We start from the raw sequence: 25,285 nt of genomic DNA on the forward strand, positions 1-25,285 counted from the left end.
AGACAGCTTTATGTGCCACAGAGATATAGCTGAGAATACATGTGCAAAGAGAGAGAGAGGCAGAAATTTGGGTGGAAAACTCTGAGAAAAAATATGAAATGGGGTTTAAGAAATGAGAAGAGGAGCATAGTTGAAGCATTTTTTAAGTGTATTCATAATTCATATACATATTGACAGGTTTCTAATACAGCATGGTTCTGATAGTGTAACTGTCTTCTTTCAGTTTGACTTTTTTTCCTTTTTTTTTTTACAAGAATAACAATAAAAAATGATAAAGACGACACCATGTACGACTCACTTTTAAATTTTATGGCAATGCTTCTTTTGAATGGATTTTGCATCTCCCGATTAAACTGCTGCTGCGTCACTTGAATGAAACCTTTCCAAAGTACTTGGTTAGGCTCACTCTCCGTCGCAGCCTCTCACGACACCCCCTCCAAAGTTCAGTTCCGAAAAACGCACTTCATCAATGTCCAACGTAACGATGTATGGAGAACATACAAACCCGTGCACCCAGTACACAGTTCCACACTGATGAGAACTCCTCAGTGTCGCGTCCTTCATCTTTTTCCCCAGTCAGCACGGTTAAAGACGGCAGACAAGCTTTAGTCAATAGTGTTATCTTCCTCCTCTTACAAGCATCTGTCCTTCTCTTTGCACATTACGAACATTTTGGACTTGAAAAATAAGATTGTGTCCATCTGATTTTTCGTGAATACTATCTGTACCGTAAAAACCCCAGTGATGAAAAATAAGAACACTTTTCAAAAGGACCAAAAATGGAATCAAAGACCCAGATATCGGCATTTTTTCAGCTTCTCACACGCACTCATTTCGCACTCATACACGACTTTTGAAAGGCAACAGATGTCCGTTCTCCAAGGCAATAATGTCTTTGTGGCAAACTCGACCCTGACATTCCAGACAACATCACTCTGGCTCCTCCCTCTCCAGGAATGAAAAAAGAAATCCAATGCATGTGTTGAGTGAATATAAAGTGAGATACATCCATTTCCTTTTCATGAGTAAATACTGATGAGGATACAAAATAATAATGAAGGACTAAAATAATAATTGTGATCTTCCTAATACCGTAAGATAAAATACTACTTTGCGAGAGAGTACAAAATTCTCTCCTTTTCTTTTCCGGGTTTGACACCCAAACTTGCTCCCAATATCAACGCAAACAAAAGAAAACCAGAAAAAAAAAGGTAAATGATAATACAGATGACAATAAACAAAAGTTTAACACTTGAAGGATGTCTCTGGAAAATCAAAGTAAGCCTAGAGAGGAAGTTTGTTTCTTTTGTTCTGTATAGAAAAGCTCCTTTAGTTTCGCCGTCAGTCTTTTGACGTCTCATTTCATCCCACTTCGATCCTTGTAGTATTTTGTTGTTTTTTAGTCTTTTTCTTGTAGCTCCTTTCCTCTATGTTGCATGTCCATATTTTTTTCTTTTTTCTGCTTTTAAGTAAAGAGCGATAATTCTCTTAAAAAAAGTCTCTTTTCTCCATTGTCTTAAATGTAAATAATGCTGATTCCTGTTGAGAAATTGTACATTCCCTTTTGTTGTTCTCTGCCACCGATGCCAGTCCTGTCTTTTCACATTTCTCAGTCTTCTATCGCCCAAACTCACCTAGGAGAGGAAACACAAAATATCAGCCAACACATTCAGATACAAAGAATGAAAGCTTTCGCACACAACACAATTTCTTCAGACTTCTATGAAGCTGAATGAAACACCGATCAGCCACAACACTAAAACCACTGACAGGTGAAGTGAAAAACATTGATCACGTTGTTACAAAAGCAAATTTCAAAGGGTGGGATGTATGAGGTAGCGAGTGAGCTGCCAGTTCTTTAAGTTGATGTGTTGGAAGCAGGGAAAGTGGGCAGCGTACAGCTCTAAGTAACTTCAACAAGAGTAAAACTGTGATTGACAGACCATTGGACCATGCCAACAGCAGATGATGTGGGGTGCCACTGATATGTTATTGGCTAGTATCTTCCAAAAGTGGGCAATTGGTGAACTGGCGACAGGGTCAAGGGCGTCAAATGATGCATGTGAGGAGTGAAGGCTGACCAAATGTGGCCTGATTCCACAGAGGAGCTGAAAATCTTAACGCTGCTATAAAGAAGAGCTAGAAAGGTGTCAGAACTCAAAGAACCAAGTATCAGAAGTTGCTGTCCACGGCTGAAAACACCTAAAATGAGAAGGTGAGCTTTAGAACTGGATTATGGAGCACTGGAGGAAGGTGGTCTGCTCTGATGTGTCACACGTGTGTCATTTTTCTAGAGAAGAGATGGCAACAGGATGCACTCTGGAAAGAAAATAAGCCATTTGGAGCAGCGTGACACTCTGGGCAAAGTTCTGCTTTGAAACTGGGTCCTACATCCAGCAAGATTTGCTAACATTGTCCAGGAATTATTGGAGAAACATAAGTTCAACGTGTAGACTCAGCCTCCATATTCTCCAGATCTCAATCTGACAGAGTATCTGATGGAAAAACAAGTCTGTTTCATGGAGGCCTCATCTCACAACATCCAGGACTTAAACCTGTCGCTAACATCTTGGTGCGAGGTCTATTATTCAGTAGGTGGTTTTATTATCGTGGCTTATAAGTACGTCCACAGATAATCCCAGATTTAATGATTATTCCCAAAAAGTTATGTGTACTGGCCAGGGAAATTAAAAGTTCTCTTTTTTTTTCATCTGACTAACTGACACACTCCAGTTAGTTCAAATAATTGTTCAACTATATAAAAGCTGAGGCATGCATCCAAATGTATACAGTGGTGGAAAAATGTTTTCGGACACCCCATACATTTGCATGTATATTGCATTAACAATCACTCTTAGGGGCACTCTTCAAGTGTAATCAATCATAGGTTTAATAATACTAAACAAACCCTAAAAAAGCCATTAAAAACTTCCAATTGACTGGGTCCATAAAAATAAGAAATTTGGAGTATTTGGTCATTTTGGTAGAATTTAGTTTTGCTAGTTTTTCATGCAAACAATAAACAAAAAAATATAATTTGTATTTGTTTGTGTTTTTGAAATGAAGCCACACCTTTTGAAACAATTTTTTTTAAAATATACATTTCATGATATTTGAGATTGTGTAAAATTTTAAGGGTGTCCAAAAACTTGTTTCCACCACTATATTTAAACTTAAAAATTTAGATTTCAAAATAAAATCTTTTTTTTTTTTTTTTTTTTTTTTTTAAAGTAAATTTCACTCAGACCAGTCATGATTACAGTTAAAAAACAGATCGGCCCCAAAGCAAAACAAAGCAATAGGGATAGGTGCAAATACATATATGATTAATTTACCACCAGCATTCTTAATTCCACATTAATGGACCGACAAAGAGAGAAATTGTGTGTGTGTGTGTGTGTGTGTGTGTGTGTGTGTGTGTGTGTGTGTGTGTGTGTGTGTGTGTGTGTGTGTGTGTGTGTGTGTGTGTGTGTGTGTGTGTGTGTGTGTGTGTGTGTGTGTGTGTGAATTAGTTTCCAGTTTTTTGAGGATAGGCTGGACTGAAAGTGAGGGGGAGGCAGTGACAGGCAGAGAACAGCCACTAAGGTGAGGTGAGGAGGAGGGTGAGAGCTGGATGATTCTCCTCAACAGGAATGAAAGAACCCGCCAACAAAGAGAGGCTGTTTGTTCTGCTGCAGGGAATTAAACTGATTTAGGAGAAAAGGGTATAAAAACAGGCCCGAGGCAACAAATTAGTGTTCATTTACCAAAGATCCATTAAAGAGAAAATCGTCTTCCCCTCAAATAATGAAGAAAGGCAGCGTTTCCCAGATGAATGTGCTTATGAACCGGTTGGGAATGAGGTTGGATTTTAGGCTACAGATGGCTACAAAACAACACAATTTTATACATATATTATCTGCAAACATCTAATGAAGGAAGCACTGGTGTTTTACTGTCTCTGTGATTTATGCCGGCATAAGTTCAAATTTTGAAAAGTGTCAACTTTCAATTATATTTTTTAAAATCAGAAATAATAAGCATATTCTTGGATGAGGATACAGAAGTAATAAGAGGGTCAGTTGAAAAAGAGAAGACAGTTCAGCTTTGCTTTGCTTTGAATATGTGGTGTGACCTCTTTGTACAGAAATAAACACAAATTAGCATTTTCAGTAACTGCTGATTATTCTTGCACATCAGTTTGGAGGAGTTTTGGTCCATTTCTCCACACAGACCAGCTTTAACTCTGTGTGTTGGTAGGTTTACTCACATTAACTGATCACTTCAGGTTCTTTCACAACATTTCTTTTGGATTTAGACTGTGATTTGGCTATGTCCTTACAAAAAATGTACTCTCATTGTTCCATTCTCTCATTACATATTAACCAAATATAATATTTTTGCTAATTAGCTTAACTCGCTGCCCTTTATCTCCTTTTAGGGCTTCTAGGTGTGAAAATCTGATGTTGTTTTAGGTCATATTCACACAGAAATATAAATAAAGGGTTCACAAAACTTTCAAGCACCACTGTAGATCTGAAAGGATGATAATACTTTCAATATGTGAGGAACAGTATACACAAATATAGCGCTTTAACTACTATACTAGCATTCAAATCCAAACTAGAAACAAAACTAGAGATCACATTCACAAAAACACACAGATGAGTGTAAACTTACAGTTTCCAGACTCCTGTGTCTCCTCTTCCTCTTCGTTTCTCTCAGCCTCTCTCTGACTGCTCCAGGTACACTGACTTGGCTGGCCGGATGCTCTGGGTAAACTGAAGAAGAAGACAGAGAAAGATCAAAAATTGGAGATATTTAAAGAAATGAAGGGTTCCGTTTGAGAATTTAGAGCAAAAAAAAAGATCTGGAATGAACTGAATTACACAAATGTAAACCAACCTCTCCTTCTTTACCTTGTGCTTCGGACACCGCAGTGAGAAATTATCTTCGTTCAGAGAGCAATCTAACAGAGGGGAAAAGAATATCAATACAGTTTGAACACAGCCACAGAACAATATTTGTGTTTTACATCAGCATTTTTGTACTTTTTTTTTTTTTTTTAACTACAAATCGGTACTAAAACTGAGTATTAAATGGGTTCCAGGATTACAGAGTTACAGACCAGAGGATTAATAAAGACCAGAAGATCAATAAGCCCTGACGTTATCAGTTCTGCAATCGGTCCTTGAGAAATTAAAAACATTGATTTTCTGTTTATTACTGCAACTTCAACATTATCTTGCACATTTTACCTCACGGCCTAATTTGTCTATGATGCATTTTTGCCATTCTCAGTCCACACAGACACACAAAGACACCCTAATCTCAGTTGCACTGGCGTTCGTTGCCATTTTGATCACATACAGGCAGAGAAATGTGCAATTTTCAGACAGGTGTGGTGTGTATGCTAGCAGCCTGGAACTCCCATATGGAGTTAACTAAATTCTATATGTATGGATTACTGATGAGAGCTGCACAGTGGATCGGTGATTAGCACTGTTGCTTTGCAGCTAGTAGATCTCCGGTTCGCGTCCCGGCCTTCCTGGGATCTTTCTGCATGGAGTTTGCATGTTCTCCCTGTGCATGCGTGGGCTTTTACCGAGTTCTGTAGCTTCCTCCCACAGTCCAAAAACATGTTCAGGTTAACTGGTAACTCTAAATTGTCCTTAGGTGTGAAAGCGAGTGTGATTGTTTCCATATGTAGCCCTGTGATAGACTGGTGCCTTCGCCCTAAGTCAGCTGGGATAGACTCCAGCCCCCCACGACCCTAATGAGGATTAAGTGGTGTATAGATAATGGATGCATGGATGGATGGATGGATGGATGGATTAATGATGAGGCTGAGGGATTTGGGTAAAATATCTAATTGCGATTTTTCTGACAGGTATTGCAGTTTGCGACAGGTTGTAATAGATTCCGAACATGTGGATTTCCAAGAGAGACACAATCAAAATACTAACTCTTCTATTCTAATGCAAGGAGGAGAACTTAGAGATAGAAACTGTGTCCAGCATCCAACATTTTTAAATGATGTAGGTGATAGAGCAATTATCACCAAAGCTACGACTATGTTAAGTCAAATAAATTTGATTAACTGATTTGAAATGGACTGATTGTTCAGACCTAGTTAATAGTACAAAGTAACCATTAGCCAGCTAATTGTTCAGTTGTGGCGCATTCAAAAATTCAATTAGAAATGGACTGAAACGGATAAAGCATCCTTTGTACTGTCAGGGCAGGGCAGGGATTCTGTAATTCGGGGGATGAAGACAAAGTTCTGGCTATGTTTTCATTCTTTTTCTAACTTAATGTTGGTGCTGGCAGCGATAAGACACACACTTGAATTGTTTTCTTAGATAAATCTGTTACAGTATTAATAAAATCAAATAAAAAGTCCTGAATTCCATTTTTAACCTTAAAGTGATGAGTGAAAGAGGAAAATCAGAGAGAAAAGCCATTAAAAAAGCCTGTATCAGATAGTTAAGCAACATTGTAGGAGTAGTAGTCCTAAAAATACACACAATACTCATCCCTGTATTTTTACAGAGCACTTGTATTTAAAACATCCACTCACCTGCTTCAATAGCGCACATATAGTGGTAGCGAAGTGTACAGCCTTTACTGTAGCAGCCCAGGGTTGAGCCAACCATCTCACAGTAGGAACAGCTCTGAGAAGAGATGACAACAGAATATAAAGAAGAGCTAATGGCCTAAAAAAAGGATTAAAATAACTGCAAAAGTAACATTAATAATATTAGGAAGCGGTTTACTGACTTTTAGAACATGCACACATGAGGAACTACTAACATAAGGTATGTTTTTTTTTAATCAATATATGTGCAATTTTAGCATCTTTTAAACAGTTATTGAGTAATATAATAAATAAATATATATAAATAATATAAATAAACAGGTCAAGTAGATACATTGGACACTCACTGTTTCTCTGGCACCATCTAGTGCCTCCTGAAGGCCATACAGTCTTCCATTGACAAGGTACACTCCACTGGTCCACACTATACATCCTTCGTGGACCCACAGCTCCTCCGGGTCCATGGGCATCTGAGGCAGCTGCGCGAGTTGTGCCAAGGGTCCCAGGGAGTCCAAGGCCGGCGGAGGGGGCTGGAAGGGCAGGGACGCTTTACTGTTGGATGGCACCATTCTGGGGGAATCCTCGCTGGACTTGTGTCTCCTTTTGAAGCGGGGATGAGAGGTCAGCTTTCTGTGTTGAGGTCGCTGTTGAGCTTCGTCCGTCGGCTGCTGCAGCTGCTTCGGCGCCGGCTGCTGGTCGGCTTCCAGGCCTGGCTCCCTCTTAAGCTCGGGGATAGGTCGGATATCTAGATTCATGTCCCAGGTTAGAGAAGGTTTAATGGTGCTGGAGGAGGAGGAAGGAGAGTCGGTGCCGCTGAGCTTGGCAGCCACAGGCATCTTGATTTCCTCTCTTCCAGCTGGGGAGGCGGCTCTAACTGTAGGAGTAAGACATGTTGGGTTTGAATCTAGGCTGATGGCATAGTCGCTCTCAGTTGAGGGCTTGGTGAACTCGGCGTCTTGTGTTTGTGTGTCTTGGATCGCACTCGGAGTGTTTGAGCTTGTGTCTGAATTTGGTCCTGTTTTGTTTGTGCCTGTGGTTGCTTGACATTGTCTGACCTGGGGCTGGTTCTTGGGTAGTTTTGCAGCATATTCAGCTGGATAGTAAGGCCCATAGAGATCTCCGAGATGTTTGTAATTTGCCCATTTCTGACACAGACAACATAGCAGGCGGCCGGAGTGATTGGTCTCTGTAATCACTGGGCCTGAAACAACATAGCCAGATGAAGGAAGTGCTTTTCCCGACTGAAGTGTAGTTTCCACCTCATCTGTCTCCCTCTTCTCTGCTTCTCTGTCTCTCTTAGATAACTGGGAGGAAAGAGCTGAGGTCAGGAGAGAATCAATTCCACTCCCGCCCGCTTTCCCTCCGACTGCACTACGCTCTCCTTTCATCTTGTCCTCCTCAGCGTTTACAATGGTGCACACTGCCCCAATCTCAGGGATTTTTTTCTCCACGTGGATGTGAGGAACAAATAGCCCCTTTCTGTTCGGGTCCGCTAAAACTCTATTTGCGCCGAGGTTTCCCCCTGCCCCTAAAGATGTATCTGGGTCGTCTTTGGCCATTGATGGCGGCGTCGCCACCGCCGCCGTCGCTGCCGCCCCTCTCCTCCTCCTCCTCTGCCGTCCTCTTGCTTCCAGCGGCTCGTCTTCATCTTTTACACCTTTGCGTCTCCGTCGCACAGGTTTGACCTCGATCTCCGGCTGCGTGTCCTCACTCTCAACATCCACTTTCACTACCTGTGTTAAAATGGGCGGGGCCAGCGGGGGAGTGTTTTTACTTTCTGGCTGAGGAGGTGCTGCGGGGGCCGATGTGGTGCTGCTAGTCTGGACTGTGGGTGGGGTTGTGGCAGCCGCTGTGGCTGGAATGGGTGGGGCTGGAGGAGCGCTCACAGTCGTGTTCTGCGTCTGGACTTGTGAGGGGGCTGGGGCCTGGGCGGGCGTCTGGACTTGGTTCTGAGCCCGCTTTTGTTTATTCACGCTCCCCACGGGCCTGCCCTTTTTCTTGCCAGATGGGAAATAGCCTTTAGGCACGACACTCTCCAGTGATTTAGAATCTTGTGGCGACAAACTAGACCTACCAGAGGACATCTGATGTTGTCTGTTCAGCATGTGTCCTTGAGCCTGGCTATGGTGGGGCGGGGTGGTTCCATAGTAGTCGCTGCCAGGATAATCATCAAATCCCATGCCAGATTCTTGAAGTTTCTGTCGAAGCAGGTTCGCAGCAGACTGCTCTCCCCTTCTAGTCTCGAGCTGCTGGTAAGTGTTTGTGAAATGCTGAATGTCTGACAGGGCAGAAGAGGAGGGAGGTGGGGAGCCCTGCACTGGGCGAGGGAGAGGCGGAGGAGGGGGTAAAGGGCCGAGTAGAGCAAAATCCTCCTTGTCACCAGATGCTGATGCCACAGCAGCCCCTAGTCCAAAGTCAAAGTCTTGCTGTTTGAGGACTTGAGACGTCTGATGAGGATCACACGGGTAGGCAGATGGAGGTAAAGGTCCGGCATCATCGACTCCTCTGAAGGGAATCATGTCATTTAATGAGTGACTTTCATCCATGTAACTATCATCCCCTCCTGAAACCCTGGGGAAATGTGCTAAGTCTTGGTCCTGTGAATCATTAAATGTTGGTATATCTGAGTGAGAGAAGCCTGGATAATGATTTGACTCATCATCAGCATGGCCTGCTGGCTTTTTAATATTTGGTGTGATTTTCTGCACTATTGCCTCCAGCTTCAAACCTCGTCCTTTCCTGGGAGGCAAAACCTTGGTGTTACCACTTGATGGAGACAGAGGGAGTGAATAGGTGTTCTCTCCTGGCAGAGGGGAAGAGAGCCGGGGACATGGGATATCTGAACTGCATGAGTCATCTTCATTGTGGTGGCTAGACTCAGAGTGAGCCCCCGGAGAGTGATGATGTGAGTTTGTGGGAACCCTCTGCTGAGAGGTGTCCTGGAGTTGCCTTTTGGCAGGAATAGGAGAGATAAAAGAACGAACTCTCCTTCTCAATATTAGCGGATTTGTGTCTCCAGAACCCCCGGTTTTGGTCTGACGTGGCACCTGTGGCTGAGTGGAGTTCATGTCGGCAGGAGGCTTGATGGAGATGGATGGAGGAGGTGGGATGGGGTGTTTGGCCTCCTCTGTGGCTCCTCTGGGGGCCTCAGGTTCAGCAGCGTTTTGGCCGTGAGAGATTTGCGGAGGAACGGGGCCATGTGTAACTACAGGAGCAGGGGGAGGAAGGGGGGGAGGAGGGGGAGGAGGAGGCGGTTGTGTCCTGTAGTAGGCGTCTCCCTCTATCATTCGAGCACCTTCTCTTCCAGGGTGTGTTGACTCCCACATTTTCATATCATAATAAGGGCTCTGATGATGGAGAGAAGTTTTACTCGGATGCTGCTCGCTGGCTATGTCAGTTTGAGAGATCATCCTCTGTCTCTGCTCTGACTGGCTGGCCTTGTGTCGTCCAGGAGAAGAGCCGGGCTGCATCATCATCTCCTTTGATGGCCTGTTCATTGCTTTTACCCAGTCACTCAGGTCATGGGGGTGGTGAGGTGGGCCGCGAGGGTGAGGATACATTTGAAGCTTATTTGGGGTTTGAGGCTGAGGGGATAAATTGTGGTACGGATGGTGAGAAGGAAAGTGGGGATTACTGCGTGACATCATATTGCCTTCTCTTGCATCTCCGAATCGATATCCAGGAAATGTACCGCCACCGGCAGTGGAGAGGTCAACACCCAGAAGGTACGACTGATGCCTTGATGGTGAAGATAAAGGATTAGTGTTGCTCGGATGTGAAGGCAAGGGGGTAATATCGACATTACCTCGCCTATAGGGGTCAGCATTCATTACAACTGATGAGTGAACAGACTTTGAATGATACTCCACATCTGCCTCATTAGGCCCGCCACTGCTATGATGCTCAGTCTGTACGTTTGCAGCATCTGCCCCAGCCTCTTTTGATGCTTTTTCCATTTTCATCGCTTGTTTCTCTCCAGCATCCTTTTTACTTAGATCATTGGCTGCTGCTGGAGAGGAAAATGGCTGTTGAATCACAGACGCTCCACTCTGACTTTTCTCCCGCTCTCTCTCCCTGTCGCCCTCCCTGTCCCTCTCTGGTGTGCTGCGTCGGTTTGGCGACACATCACAGATGACAGAGCGCCGCTCTGATGGGGCTAATATGGAGCCTGATGATTTCTGAGACTCCGTTTGACCAATGCTGCCGGTTAGCGGCTCTGGCTCTTGCAAAAGGAGCTCCTGCACAGCAGAGGATGGAGTGGATAATGCTTTCCTCTGTGGTAGAGAATAGTCAGCTAAGTTTATATGTTTTGGTGGGGGCTGCTGTGTCTCTGTAGCCTGTTGTAAATGGCTCTGGGACACACCTACTTCAATTTTTTCAGCATTTTGCAGTATCTTGGCATTGCCTTCAGATTTCACTACGGACTGAGGATCTGTGGTGAAATCAGGCTCACTTCCATGCCTCTGATTTGGGTGTTTTCCAGAACTGCCCATTTGGGCAGAAAGAGTCGAGCTCTCGGTTCCACTCTGCATCCTCATAGCCTCACTCACACTATAAGGATGTCTGGTTTGAAACTGTTGTTGGACTTGGAGATGTGCAGGAAAAGCTTGTTCTGGTCTTCCATAACGTCTGTCTAAATTATAACCTTGAAGAACCTCTTGCAAAAGGCTTGGGAATTGTTGCATCTGTGAATTCTCTTCATGACCTTTAGTTCCTGCTCCTTGGCCTCTCTTCATCAAAGCCTCTGCTACAGAACCAGCATCTTTTGGATGTGAGGGGCCATAACCAGTCTGTGGTTGTTGGTACCCTAAATATCTGGGATTTGATTCCATTACACCAGCTGGGCCCGTCTTCCCTTTGTTCTTCATGGATAAATCTGAGCCATATGCTGATTCTGGGTAGCCATATTTATGTGGACCAGACTGTGGAGGATTTTGAGGCCGTCCAAAGGTTGATTTCTGATGATGGGAGGAATACAGACTGAGATCTACACCTTCCTCCCCGTTGTGACTGCTTGACTCTCTTAAATAAGAGTGAGACTGTTTCTCTTCTACACAGTTGTCTTGGGGATGCTTACTTTTTTCAGTGTGACTTCCCTCAGACCGAGCTGAGACAATCACACCAATACTACCGGCATTCTGCTGATCCTCAGATGTGTGCTTTTCTTCCTTCTCATTATTGTGTAACCTGGATGCAGAGTGCAGCCTATTTTCTTTGTCCAGACCATTTTGTGTATCAACTTCTCCCTCTCGCTGCATTTGGCCGCAACTTTTCTCTGTTTTCTCAACTGTGCCTTCACTTTCATCTTTGATGACTTCATTTTTAATTTCTGTCGTCTTCCTATGGCCAGCCCTGTGGTCGTTATATGTCAAACCAGGCTCTGGGACACAGTTTGGCTGGGGAGGAGGAATACTGGAGGAGGTGGATGAGGGCGAGGAGGAAACTGGAGGTGTTGAATGTGAAGCTGGGCCAGTCTCAGATGGCTGACATCCAAAGGATGGAGATGATAAGGAGGGAATGTGAGTTTCATTTGCTTTTGTTTCAGGGACAACCTGTTGTTTTGATGGTGACTCCGATGTGACCGTTTTATCATTTGATGCTTGTACAGTCTGTGGTTGGGTTTGATTCTGAGATGAAGGGTGATAGCCGGTTGGTTCTGATCCACTGCTCGCCCCACTCATCTGCCTCACCCTCCCATGTTCCCCCTCAGAAAATTGCTCTTCACGTTCCGCCTTGGTCCCTGATGACATCAGCGAGGAGTCTTCTTCAGCACCAGCATCTAAGCTGGCACCATCACCGACTCCCACTGCACCTCCATCTTTGACTGTGCTAGTACTTGAGGCTGCACTTGCATTTCGACTCCTTGGTTGTGATTGGGGAACTCCAGGTGTTGCCTGTTGCATCGACACGCCGTCTTTCTTCTTTTGTGAAAGCACTGTGTCAGTGAGGAGCATGTGCTGAATTGTGTTTGGTAAATTGGCTACTTGTGAGCTCAAGGCATTAAGACTATTCAGGCCAGCATCCTGCATTTTGTCAAGTGAAGAAGATGAATAAATGGAGGAGCCTTCCTCTCTGGATCCAATTCCTGTGCCTAGATTCATTTTATTGCGGCCTGTCGGAGGAAGATTGCTCCCTCCAACTGCACTCATGCTGTGAGCTTTATGACTGCCACTGCTACCACAACTACTGATGCTGCTATTTGAGTTGGGTGTGGGACTTAACTGAGGCATGGTCTGCAGTAATCTGCCATGACCATGGCTGCTACGGGGGTTTGATGTAGGAGGATGTGAAGGACCATGACCTGAGGGGTTTCCATGTGCCTCTGAGACACCCATCAAAGGAGAAGGAGAGGAGCTACAGCTGGGGGAATGCACTGCAGAGGCAGCTGGAGAAGGGTTGGATATTGGGCTGAAGTTTTGGTTAATTTGAGTTTGCTGCGCATTCGGATGCATCGGGGATTTGGCTATTTCTTGAGATGCTGGTTGAGGTATACTGGGATTAGAGGCTTGATGAAGTTTAGCATATACAGAGCCTGGAGATGGTCCCTGGTGCTGCATCTTGAGCGAGTTGTCATAACCTACTCCTAAATTGTGCTGCGAGTTGCGGTGCTGTAGTGTGGCTTGCTTGTGAAGTGAGAGCGTCTGAGGGGAATATCCTGGATAATTTGAAGCATGGTAACTCTGTTGAACATTCTCCATTGGCCCTACATTGTTAGCAGCAACTGAACTGGAGATCGAGTTTGAACTGGAGTTGACACTGGGAGAACTGTTGACTTTGGGATCAAACCCAGTGCTGGCAGCCCCGTCGAGATATCTCTGTGGAGGGGGGCTATACATTCCTGATGACCCTGTGGATGCTCCACCCTGTGGAGAGTAGTGTGGGTACTGTGGGGTCATTCTGTGCCCGGAGTGTGGATAGGTCCTATGCTGTTGTCCCAGGTGCACAGCTGGGAAGGTCTGTCCATGTTGGCGATGTTGCATCTGAGAACCTGCCACTGACTGCATTGCAGGGTTCTGACTCATATTGTACTGATGAGAAGGAGAGAACGCTCCAGCGCCTCCGCCTGAACCAGCACTGGAGCCATAGTCTACTGGATAAGGTGACATCAGGCCAGATGTGGGTGCAGAGCTAGATCCAGGATGCCGGTACTGGTGAGGTATATGTCCATCAATGTTAGGGTAGCCAAAGCCTCCCCCATAACCCATACCTCCCCTTCTGTGCCTGTCCTTTCCACCCATTGAAAAATAGTAATCCATGGCATCCTTCCTGTAGGGGTTGCTGCTGCTGCTGCTGCTGTGGATGTTACCCTGTGTTGGCGGTGGCTCCACTGCTCCTCTGTTTCGAGCACTGTAAGCAAGCATGTGGCTGGCCTGACTTGGGTGGTGATGGCCTCTGTGCAGACTCTGTTGTTGCATCCCCGCGTAATCATCTGTCATCCTTGGGGAGATCTGGGGCTCTGCTGGCTGAGGGGGATACGAGGGTCCGCCTCCACCCCTCCCACTGAACGCTGGGGGCAGAGATGGGGGAGCCGGACTGTTAGAAAAATTCTGCATTGTTTTTCCAAGTCTGGATCAAAAACGGAAATATCTGTCAGTGTCTATATCAGGGAATGATTATGATCAGAAACTGGAAGGCTCGTGGCAATAAGCATAAATGACAAACAGAGAGTCTATGGCCTGGCAGTTTAACAAGGAAATTCTTTTGAAATCCACCAAAGAACTGAAGCAAAGGAATATATATATATATATATATATTTATATATATATATGTGTATCGTCGATGTTATAATCACCCTTTTGTAGTGTCTGTAGTGGATGGGGAGGTCAAGCAGGCGACGATTTGAGCAACAAAGGAAAAGGGAAAATTGCAAAAATCTTCTTTTTCGATGTGATCTTGAAGGTTTCCACTCAAATTCAGGTTCATTTAATGGCAGCGACTTAAAAAATGACTTTTTTTCTCACAAAAAAAGAGAGAGAGAAAAAAGATACAGAGATGTGGTGAAGCAGATTTCTACTTCCAAAATATACAAGATTAAAAATGAGCAGTCATTCCCACGAAGCTGAAGCAGTTTGGCACTGTGCAGGCAATATCATGGACGACTGCCACATCACCGAGTGAGACTTTAAACCTTAAATGTCTTAACATGTATACACTCCACTATAACGACAGCTCGAGCAAGCAGAGCTATTTTAGGATTAAACCGAGTGCTGATCCAATAGCATCTTGTGAAAAACAAAATCTCAATAAAACCATTGAGACTGTGCTCCGTCGCAGCAATCCTTCAGTTCGTCAACATGTGTAAGTTTGCCGGGACCTGACTCACACCTGTGTGAGACCGAAACTCCAGTAACAGAATCAACAGGTCCGAATACAGACCCTCACTCAACGCTTCCAGAGGTGAACACTCCATTGATATTCTAATCGGCTCTTAGATGAGAGTGTAACACTATTTCAGTTGTTCTTTTTCTTGGTTGTCCCCTTTTGAATACTGTTGTCTATTTTTTCTGCTACGGCATGCATTCATTTGGACTGTAGAAGTATTTGGTCCCTATAGAGTAACTGTTTTTTCTTCGAATGTGTTCAGGTTCTTCTCGATGCCTTCCTGCGTCTTCAGCATTTAGCCGCCTTACCTTTGTTTTTTCCGTCAACCATCATTTCATTCTACCTAGTTCCATGGCAACAATTTTCCAAAAGGAGGGTAATCCATTTATTCCACTTCAGGTTCAGTCAATTCAAGCTCCGGTTTTCTGTTTCTCTTCAGTATTTCCATGCAGAAAAGTTCCTGTTCCATGAGCTGCTGACCAGACGCCTTCACAGCTCTGAAAATACAAAAAGATGAATTAAAAGAGTTGGCATTCAAAAATGAAAAGGGAAAATTTATTAAACATGCCTTGTAAAGATCTGTTGTAATCAAATAATTCTAAAGAGAACTGCACCTTGGGTTTGTAACAGTTTTATATTGTATTAGTAAGATTATTTTATTCATTATCTAAAAATTCTGTGTTGAATATGACATAAAAACCATAAATACAGAATTAACAAGCATTATGAGCATTTGTCTAGTCTTCCTTTGACTTTTGATTACTTCATTTCTAAATAGTTGAGACTGTTCACAGGTAAAGAAAAATACAGGATCATACATGACAGATTACATCAGCATTTCCAATCTGTGACCTGTTTTTTTGTGGTCACCCGCAAAACAATCACGCAGACTGATCACAAATACATTTACCAAAGCAACAACAGTGTAAACATTACTTCATGTTGCATATGCCGTCCATTTGACTGCTTGCTTGACTGCTTAAAAGGCTTCCTGACCTCATATCAATGCTCCTATTTTAATATGCACTGTGAGTACAGCCTTTACTTTGTTTGGCCCTTTAACAATACATGCTCGAGCTGTCTCTTCTGACTGATAACAAACAGGTTTGCTGGAGAGAAAAGTGACAAAGCAGCCGGGTTCAATTAAGAGAACAAGGTCACAAACACCTCATCACATGTAAACAAACAACAAGAAGTCAAGACAGAAGAAGTCTGTCTCCCGCCTTTTACAATGGGGCCCATTAACCTCACAGTATTTAACTTGTTTTAAAGGGATTTAATTATTATGGGTGATAATTAAAGGGATGACGCCACCTTTTATGGGGTCAGAACCTTTAATTGCCATGTGTGACACTGGCCTCTATTGTGTGTCTCAAAAACACTGTGAAATGGTTAATAGCCCTGAAATAACTTTGGGTGGCTTCTCTCATACTGGAGAGTCATGTAATAACAAATCACCACCACAGAGAAAGTGATTAGGAGTTAATAATTGTTAAACAAACTGACTATATATTGTCAATTAAATTAAACCCCGAACACTGCATCATCAAACAGGGTTGTGTTCAAGTGTTGCATTGGAGGGTCGATGCTAGTGTCCACTGGTGATACAGGTAAAGTTAGAAGGACAACATCCGTGTATTAGCCCATATCTAGATTATTAATTAATCAGAGCAGCTCACTGTGCACGACCAGGCAGCAGCGTTCACAACACACAGCAGTGGAGGAATAATAAGAAAAAAAACTGGTTTAGTGCAGTCTGCCAGCAAATCAATTGCAAAGCTGCTTAATTGATAAGAGCATACGCAGTGTTTTTGCAGATAATGATCGGAGGCTAGCTCTGTAATATGTGGACGGTTTGTCGTCTCAGCTTGCCATTAACACTACACTGCCTTAGTAGCAACATTAGCCAGTAGCAAGGTATACGCAATACAATTAGCTTAGAGAGGAGCTGCCTCTTTTAGCTGAGGGAGATTAGCGTTAGCCAAAACGCCTCACATACTGCAAATTAAATATGCGAGCTAGCCGCATATGTTGGGAGCTAGCTAACCACTAGTTAGCATCTTAGCAAGACAGCTAATTTGCGTTTATTACATCCCCGCGAGCGTTTCAAAGCATGCACAAAACGACAGTTAGAGCAGGCTAAAGGCACTGGGCAGCTACAAAAGAGAGGTGATTAGGTGCAGATGTTCCCCCCCTCACAAATTCACTGGGGCTCTGAGTAAATGGGTTAGCTAGCATAAATAACTAGCAAGGGAGCTGGCGTGAGTACCGCATCAGAAAATTACCGTCACGCAGCCTGACATTTTTCCCTTGAACAAACAGAGCTAACGTTTGCCAAGCAGAGCCAAGTCAGCCCGAGACAGGCTAGCTAACTGAATGCATACCTGAAAACGGAGCAATACAAGGCCCCTCGAAGAGTGAAAGGCTGTTTTGTGACAATCCCGCTGCTGTGGCAGGAAACCCCAGTCTAGAGTCGACCGCTCCGCCGCTTTTCCTTCAGCCTCTTTGAGTCCAGACAACCCCGACCAGCGGCGGCGAAGTCGGGGGGCCCGTCACGACACTCAGATCCCGGGCCTTTCTTCCGATTTCCCCTTTTTTCTTTTGTCCTCCCCTCCGAGAATGATGAGAGCAGAGCACAATCGGGGTGCCTGTGGGTCCCGTAACCAGCGAGGTCCATACACCCCCGCCCCCTCCTCCCCTCTTCTTCCCTCGCCTCTCTCTCCCTCTTTCACACACCGCTGAGGTGATTCCACCTATCTCCAACTAAAATTAAGCACATTGCCTTCGCGCAAGCCTCCATTAACGCGCAGAAGATTTCAGTTTCCGCCACTAAATTGCATTTCCATGCCTTCATCAGTAGCTCGAGCCATTCGTTTTCCTCTTAGACTACTGTTTTTTTTTCTTGCAACAGAAAGACCGCCTTGAAAATGCATACACACTCATATTCCTGCACCCCCTCCCTCATCTCTCTCCATCACATCCCTCCATCTCTCCTCCCTCTCTGAAGCTTTTGCTATTTCATTGATTTCCACCTATTTCTGCCATAAAATCCAACATCATACTAATATTCAGAGTGGATTTTCCCCCCCTGCATGTCTGCCTGAGCATGTTCCTCCTTTGTTCTTATTTCATCTCAAGTGAAAGTGAATTAGCCTCATGAAGGCACCAGGGTACAAAGGCAATATGGAGAGGAGACAGGCTTGAATGGAATGCTAGGTTGTGTCTGTAATGAACGAGGCTGACGGATAAAAGACAATTTGTGAGGAAATAGGTGTGCCTGCATTTAGAGGGAGATTGCAGTGCAGTTGGATGGAGCTGGGTAAGTTCACAGTGGTGTTTTTTTATGCTGAAACACAGACCTACTGCACACAGATTGCAGATGTGTTTAGTTTTTTTCACAAAGAAAAGCCACTTAAATCATTACCATAATACCCGGCTATTGGTTAATGTTTGACACGACATGCTGGGAGCAACATCACGGCCACAACAACAATGGAGGTGCTACAAACAGAATCTTTTGCCCATTAAATTTATTGTGTTGTCTCTGCCGAAGCTTATCTGCACTCACACAGGGCCGGCGAGTGCAGTGCAGACCCCCTCGCACTCTCCTACCATCATAATGATGTGCCCTATGCCCCCCATCCATGCTGCTGCACTTTTAATATACTGCAGTGTGTCATACATGCAAACACTCTCTCTCTCACACACACACACACACACACACACACACACACACATAGAAACCACACATGCACAAAACTCTGGTCTTAAATTCACACACAAACATACATGTCTGTACGCAGCCACTCACTTAAGCTGTCAATCACCGGAGTGAAATCTCTCTGTTTCTAACCAACAGTTCAATACATTTCATTCCCTTGCAGATACACGTCTATTTCTATCATAGTTGCCATAGCAACTGCATCACAGAGCCTTAACTGTGGATAATTTTTAGGCTACGTATCTACATTTGTTTTTTTTTTCTTCTAACCATGCAGACGTTCTTCTTGTTTGCTGGTTATAAGAAATGAAAAAATAACCAAAAAAAATCTTCGACCACAATTGGTTTGCAAGCATTTGTGTACTTGTGTTGCCGCTAAGTCGGAGTGAAAGAGCTGAGAGGCGAGATAAAGGGCACGGATACTCTGGGCCAGCAAGTCAGCCAGCCAGGCCTATCCAATCAACAGGAACGCCTGCTGGGATACACAGACTCTTTCCATCACGGACAAGGTCACAAAATCTTCTACAGACGAGGCTCTAAGCACACAGTCGTGAAGAAAACAACCAGTTTTTAACACACTTTTATGCAGATATGTACAAAATTATGTGAGCACATTTGCTGTAATATCTTTAAATAAACCATTGCAATCATTCATTTATTCATTCACATGATATTTATACTATTTGCTTCACTGGAGGATGGATTGAAGCTGAATACCAACCATGTTGTCTTCTGTCTGTTGGTGATGTTTTTCAATTTAAAATCACACTAAAAAAAGAAGAACTTCCATTTAATTTGACAGTATTTTTTAACTGCGAATCCATCGTATGTCCTCTTAAGCATAATATCTGCATGGAGGAGTGACTGAAACGTTGCAGATGAGAATTAAACACATAATCAGTGCAACAGAAGCCAAATGGGTAAACTTGTGAGCCTGCATTTGAATTTTGACCCCATTTATGCTTACATACATCTGAATAAATATCTGGAGTGAACATATAAGCTCTCATGCCAAAATGAAAGGAATTTTCCATGCAAACAGTTACACATCTGCTTTATTGTTTCTGCTTTTGTTCAGGAGGTGTATAGACCTGAGTCGCAGGCAAGATGGATGTCATTCAAGCAAAGTGAAAGGGCAATTAAAACTCAGCGGGAACTTAGTTCTACAAGCCCAGCACATGGAGGGAGGAACAGTGGATAAGTACTTGCGCTGCGTGCTCACTGCTCACCCTGAATACAATCCATCCTCAAGTGTCACTTTAATGTGAAAGTGTTAGGCTACTTAGAGAGTTCTTTCTGCTGCTGATTAGGCTGAGAGCTGATGCTTTGATAGCATTTATAAAAGTCACTCATTACGGCAGCACTACTGGGGCAACAAATGACACTTTAAATAATGCTAACTAACATTAAACATCCCACACTATGAATCAAATTCCAAATTTTGACACAAAATGTTGGGTTTGCATATGAAACGTAGCACTCTTTATGATAGTGTTCTTTAAATATGATTGGCTTTTTTAGTTTGATTTTCTAACAGTAGATTAAAGGTGTGTCGAAAATAGAAAATGCACCTTATACATGATTTTTTTTTTTAACTTGTAACATATTAGCATCTTGCAGTGTGTAAGCAGCAGCCAGTAATCCACCCAAAGCAGAAGTAATTTGCAGTTTCCCTGATGACCACATGGAGTCAGAGTCATACAACAAAACATGCTGCTGTGATCTCCTGCTCACAAACTGGCCTTGCATTACAACAGCACACCGAACAGGATGAAAAATAGCCCTCACATTATGTTGTTTGAAATCCCAGTCCATCAATCCCCTTTGAAGTGTATGCTTCTAAAGTTATGCTTTGGTACAATTTCACAGTCTTTGATCCTTCCCTTATCCGCAGTGTCTTACAATATCACAATTAGTGTCCCACGGACATTAAGCATTATATCAGTACAGTGGGCACTGCTTTGATGATTGGTGGCTGAAAACATATTTTTGAGGACACACACAGATATGAGATGTTGAACTCAGATTGCTACTAGGTGTGGAGACCCTCTCTCAGTCTCAGTGAAACTCCTGCAGATCAAAGAGCATGATGCAGCCCAGTTGAAACACACTTACAAGTCTCTAAATCTGTGACCTTAGCGGAGTGTGATGATGCAAAGATGTACTCTGTTCAAAGGGACATGGCTGCTTTCTCTCTGAACATCAGCATTCCAGTGATTGCTCCCATCGAATAAATGACATCTGACCAATTCGGTAATCACACAGTATGTAAACACACACTGCAGCTGTAGCAAAGCTCTGTCAGAAAAACACACAAACACACAAACACTCACCTCTGTGTGATCCTTTTCCTGTTCACCAAAGATGAGAGGTGGCTTAAGGCACTGGAGTGATCCATAGCCCTCTGGGCATCAGTGACAAAGACTGGCCAGCAGGGAGTGCTCTCTCCCAACGTCCCTCACCGCTCTCCCTCATCACTCTCTCTCACACTGAGGCCGGCTGCCACACTCTCCCCGTCGCCTAGCAACCCCCGAACCCTGCCTCCAATCACTACGGATACCGAGAGGGATGGAGGGAGGGTGGGAGAGTGTGAAAGAGGGAGAGGGGAGGCTGGCTTGGCGTCAGCATCAGCATCCCAAACACAAAATGTGAAAGGCTTGAATGCCAGGTAACAAGTTGATGCAAGGGTTTTTTAGAGGTGGATTATGGTGGGTGGCGGTGGCGGTGGGGGGGGATGAGAGCTGGAGAGGTGAATCATGGAGGCTGGATTCTCAGTGACATATTGAGATCATAATTCAAATCAGCCATATTACAGAGTGTGAAGTGGAGGAGAGCGATTGCCTCAATTAAGCCAGTTTGTCTTGAGGGTCCCCTTTGCTTAGCCTCCACAGCTCACCGTCTCTCCTCAACGTCTCCTCTTCTTCTACTCTCACCCACACTCTCCTGTAGCGCATTAAATTTGATGGTGCCATCATCGTCTCCGTTCTGTCCTTGTGACTGGTGGCAGGCTTTTATGGCTCCACTCTTCCCTGGGACTCTTCTCTTCACGTTTCTCTCCCACATGTGGGACGTGGCTGTGTGCAGAGACAGGAATGTACACACCAACACATGACATCATACGCATGTCAATTACATCACACACGAAAACGTCACGTAACAAGCCCGTAACATTCTGCGTGTATGTCATGCATACTGAACACAAAGAGAGAACACACCGCGCACACTCGCTCTTCACTCCCAGTCATAACACACAAGCTTTCACACGCTCCTTGTGTGATGCTACAGTGACCTTAGACACTGGATCTCCTGCCCCCTGTGGCGGCTGTCATATGGCGATGTGTCACGCACGCATGACAGGGTTTAGTCAGGAAGGCTGAGCCGTGATCAGTGTCAGGTTGATGCACAACAGGAGTCACTGGAGTGAAAGCTGACAGGTTGTGTGCAACTCACAAAAAAAACCAAAAACAAATGTGATGCCTAGAAACAAAAAGGAGAGGGAAAAGCAATATGATAGGTGTGGGTTTGTCAAGCAACCTGCATGTTTAATGTTGCACTAGAGACACAACCAGCAGTGGAACAATAAAGTTTGAATGCAAAAGGACTAACAATCATAAAACATACACTAGAATTTTTAAAAAGCTATTGTTATCTGGCTACAAGGGATAGAGTTAGAGCTTATTTTGCTTTATGATAGACTAGTAAGGTAAGTGTATTATATGAGAATCAGCTTTATTAGCACAAACAAAGTTCTCAGAAGTTGTAACTACACTTGAAGACGCTCTAGGTTGAAATTTAAAAATCCTTGTTAGCATGTTCATATGGTGTTTTTATGTTTCAAGACATATCATGAGTGAAATAAGCAGTCATGTCATGGCTGAGCATTGTAAAGCAGAGTTGTAGGTGAGCTGGTGTGCTCCAGTTGCAGCAAGTGTGGAAGGGTTGGTGAAGAGAGAGGTGGACAAAATTTCCTAATATGTGGCTTTGATGCTCAGAGTTGTTAGGGTTCTAAAAGGACCTGAGAAAAACTTTAAAGGCAGGATGACACACAATCAAATGAACTGTCATGCAAAACAAATATAAGCAAAACATACATAGATATTACTTCATATATATAGTTTTCTAATCATCAATGAGTCTTTCAACACCATTAGCTAACACAATGTAGCATTAGAACACAGGAGTGATGGTTGCTGGAAATGTTCCTCTGTACTCTTATGGAGATATTCCATTAAAAATCAGCCGTTTCCACCTTGAATAGTCATTTACCACATTAACAATGGCTAGACTGTATTTCTGATTAATCTAATGTTATTTTCATTGAAAATAAATGCTTTTCCTTCAAAAATATGGACATTCCTAAGTGACCAAAAACTTTTGAAAGGTAAATGCAGGTTGCTTATCTTTTGGAAAAGATATTACTCTTTTCAAAAAGTAATACATCATATAATACTATACAAGAAGACAACATGACATGACAGTATATATAATATAGTTTGACATGATGCAATATGTAATATGGTAAGATGTAATATAATATGATGCTAAATAACCGAATGTAATGTAGTACAATTTGCTATAATACAATATGATATTAAATACAATATATGATATAAGCATATTTGTTATATATTACAATGCAATAAGAGATAATATGATAATATGATAGAATACAATAAGGTATGATATATGATATGATATAATACTATACGCAATATATAGTACAATATAATATGTATAATGTAATACAGTACAACAGGAAATGATGTGATGCGACATGATGCAATATAATATGATATATTATATGACATGACACAATATATGATATAATACTGTTTGACATGAAACAATGTGATATATGATATGATACAATAGATATAACAAGATTTGATATATGATACAACATGATATGATATTATATACAATAAAATATGACATGACACAGTAACATATGACGTATTGTACAATTTATTTAGATGTAGGCCTACATCCTGAGTTCTGCCGTATCAGACAAACAATCATTTGAAGAAATCCAGGAAGAGTGACAGGTTAATATACGCCTGCAAAACTTTATGAACCACGGAAGAAATGACGGAGGTAGAGAAGGAAGGAGGAAGGGAGGGAGGGAGGAAGGGAGGGAGGAAGGGAGGGAGGGAGGGAGAACATGTGGATGGATGCCTGTGTGTGTGTGAGGGGTCATATAAGCTGCTGGATTATTCAGGGTCACCGTCCTCAACCTTTGAGCTGAAGAGTGAAAACCTGAATTCATGAGGGCTATCAAAAACCTTGATGTCATTGTGTTGACAGAAACATGGTGTCAGAAGGATCTTCTCACTCCCTGTCCTCCAGGATGTCATAAAGTCATGGTGTCTTCTATAACTTTAAAGAATACGCAAGGGCAGAACATCTGGGGAGATCTTTCTTTGTTGTCAGATCTCACCAGTACAACAAGTTAAACTGGTGTGTAACTCTGTGCTGTTTATCTGCCTCAGTCTGCAATTTTGGAACTGCATTCACAAATCATCTATTTCCAGACCTACAAAATGTGTTTCAAACTCGAGATCTGAATAGAAGAACTGGGATTGAACGTGATATCATCAAATCACAAGGCAACGGCCACGTGTTTGGTCAGTCTCTCCTGTTTCCCACACCAGCCATCACCCAACGGAGCAACCTTGACTCTGAATAAATCAAAGTGGCAGGGAGGTAATGCATCTGTGTTGGGTCTTAGGCCTATACATAGTTAATGACAAGGTTCAGAGGTGACTCCACGGGGAGATTCTCATACTTCTCAGCTTTTGGGTCTAGAATAGTAGAGTATGTGATCACTGACATGGACCCCTCCAGGAATTTTAATTTTTACACCGCAAACAAATGCGTTATTTAAACTCTTAGGTCACATGAGCGACACAAAAAGGGAACCCAGGAAGCTGTACAAATTCAGTCCTACCCACAGACTGATTCGACACACTGGAGATAAATCCATCGTGACCTTGAACTCACACAATCTGATGAATAACAAATCAATATATAACCAGAATCAATATGTTCTTACCAGAGATGGTGTGAACAAGGCTATCGATGATATCAACATAAGATCTCATAAGGCAGCCATTAAAGCTGACCTCATAAAGCAAAAATGAAATCCAATCAAATGGTTCGATCAAGAATACAATACCATCATAAAAGACCTGAGGAAACAAAGCAGGTGAAAAAACCGACAACTGAACAACCCAGCCTTATACACAACTCAATTTTAGACGAATATATAAGTACAACTAGGAGCAGAAAGCATACTGAGTATGACATTCACCCTTTGGTGCACAACATGGGTCAAAAGATACCCATATTCAATTGAATATGTCTCACTTCTGACCCATGTTGTGCACCAAAAGGTTAACCAAAATAACTTTGGGGATATGTAGAACTTCATTCATCTACTATCCCAAATGGTGACATCTGAGGGACACATTGTGAAAATCTGCACAAAGACAAACAGGAACTGTAAACCAGATCAATTCAGATCAATGTATCCATCCATCCACCCATCCATTATCTATACACCACTTAATCCTCATTAGAGTCACGGAGGGGCTGGAACTTATTTCAGTTGACTGAGGGTAAAGGCAGTGGACACGCTGGACAGGTCACCAGTCTACAGGCCCAGG

The 25,285-nt window shown here is 43.2% G+C and overlaps 1 protein-coding gene across 2 annotated transcripts; it reads right to left on the reverse strand.

The window, feature by feature from the left end:
• Positions 1 to 130: 130 nt before the first annotated feature.
• Positions 131 to 17,843, reverse strand: tcf20 (transcription factor 20). Of its 2 annotated transcripts, none has more exons than XM_023271736.3 (6): positions 17,284 to 17,843; positions 6,925 to 15,396; positions 6,560 to 6,653; positions 4,899 to 4,948; positions 4,660 to 4,760; positions 131 to 1,634 (listed from the first exon to the last, which is right to left on the reverse strand). In XM_023271736.3, the coding sequence occupies exons 2-5, from the start codon at positions 14,128 to 14,130 to the stop codon at positions 4,701 to 4,703; spliced, it is 7,410 nt and encodes a 2,469-aa protein (XP_023127504.2). In that variant the 5' UTR covers positions 14,131 to 15,396; positions 17,284 to 17,843; the 3' UTR covers positions 131 to 1,634; positions 4,660 to 4,700. The 2 variants fall into 2 exon arrangements, with proteins under 2 accessions (XP_023127504.2, XP_023127502.2); XM_023271734.3 differs by having other exon boundaries at positions 4,885 to 4,948.
• Between the last annotated feature and the right edge of the window lie 7,442 nt (positions 17,844 to 25,285).

This window comes from Amphiprion ocellaris, chromosome 19 (genome assembly GCF_022539595.1).
Source record: "Amphiprion ocellaris isolate individual 3 ecotype Okinawa chromosome 19, ASM2253959v1, whole genome shotgun sequence".
NCBI lineage: Eukaryota > Metazoa > Chordata > Actinopteri > Pomacentridae > Amphiprion > Amphiprion ocellaris.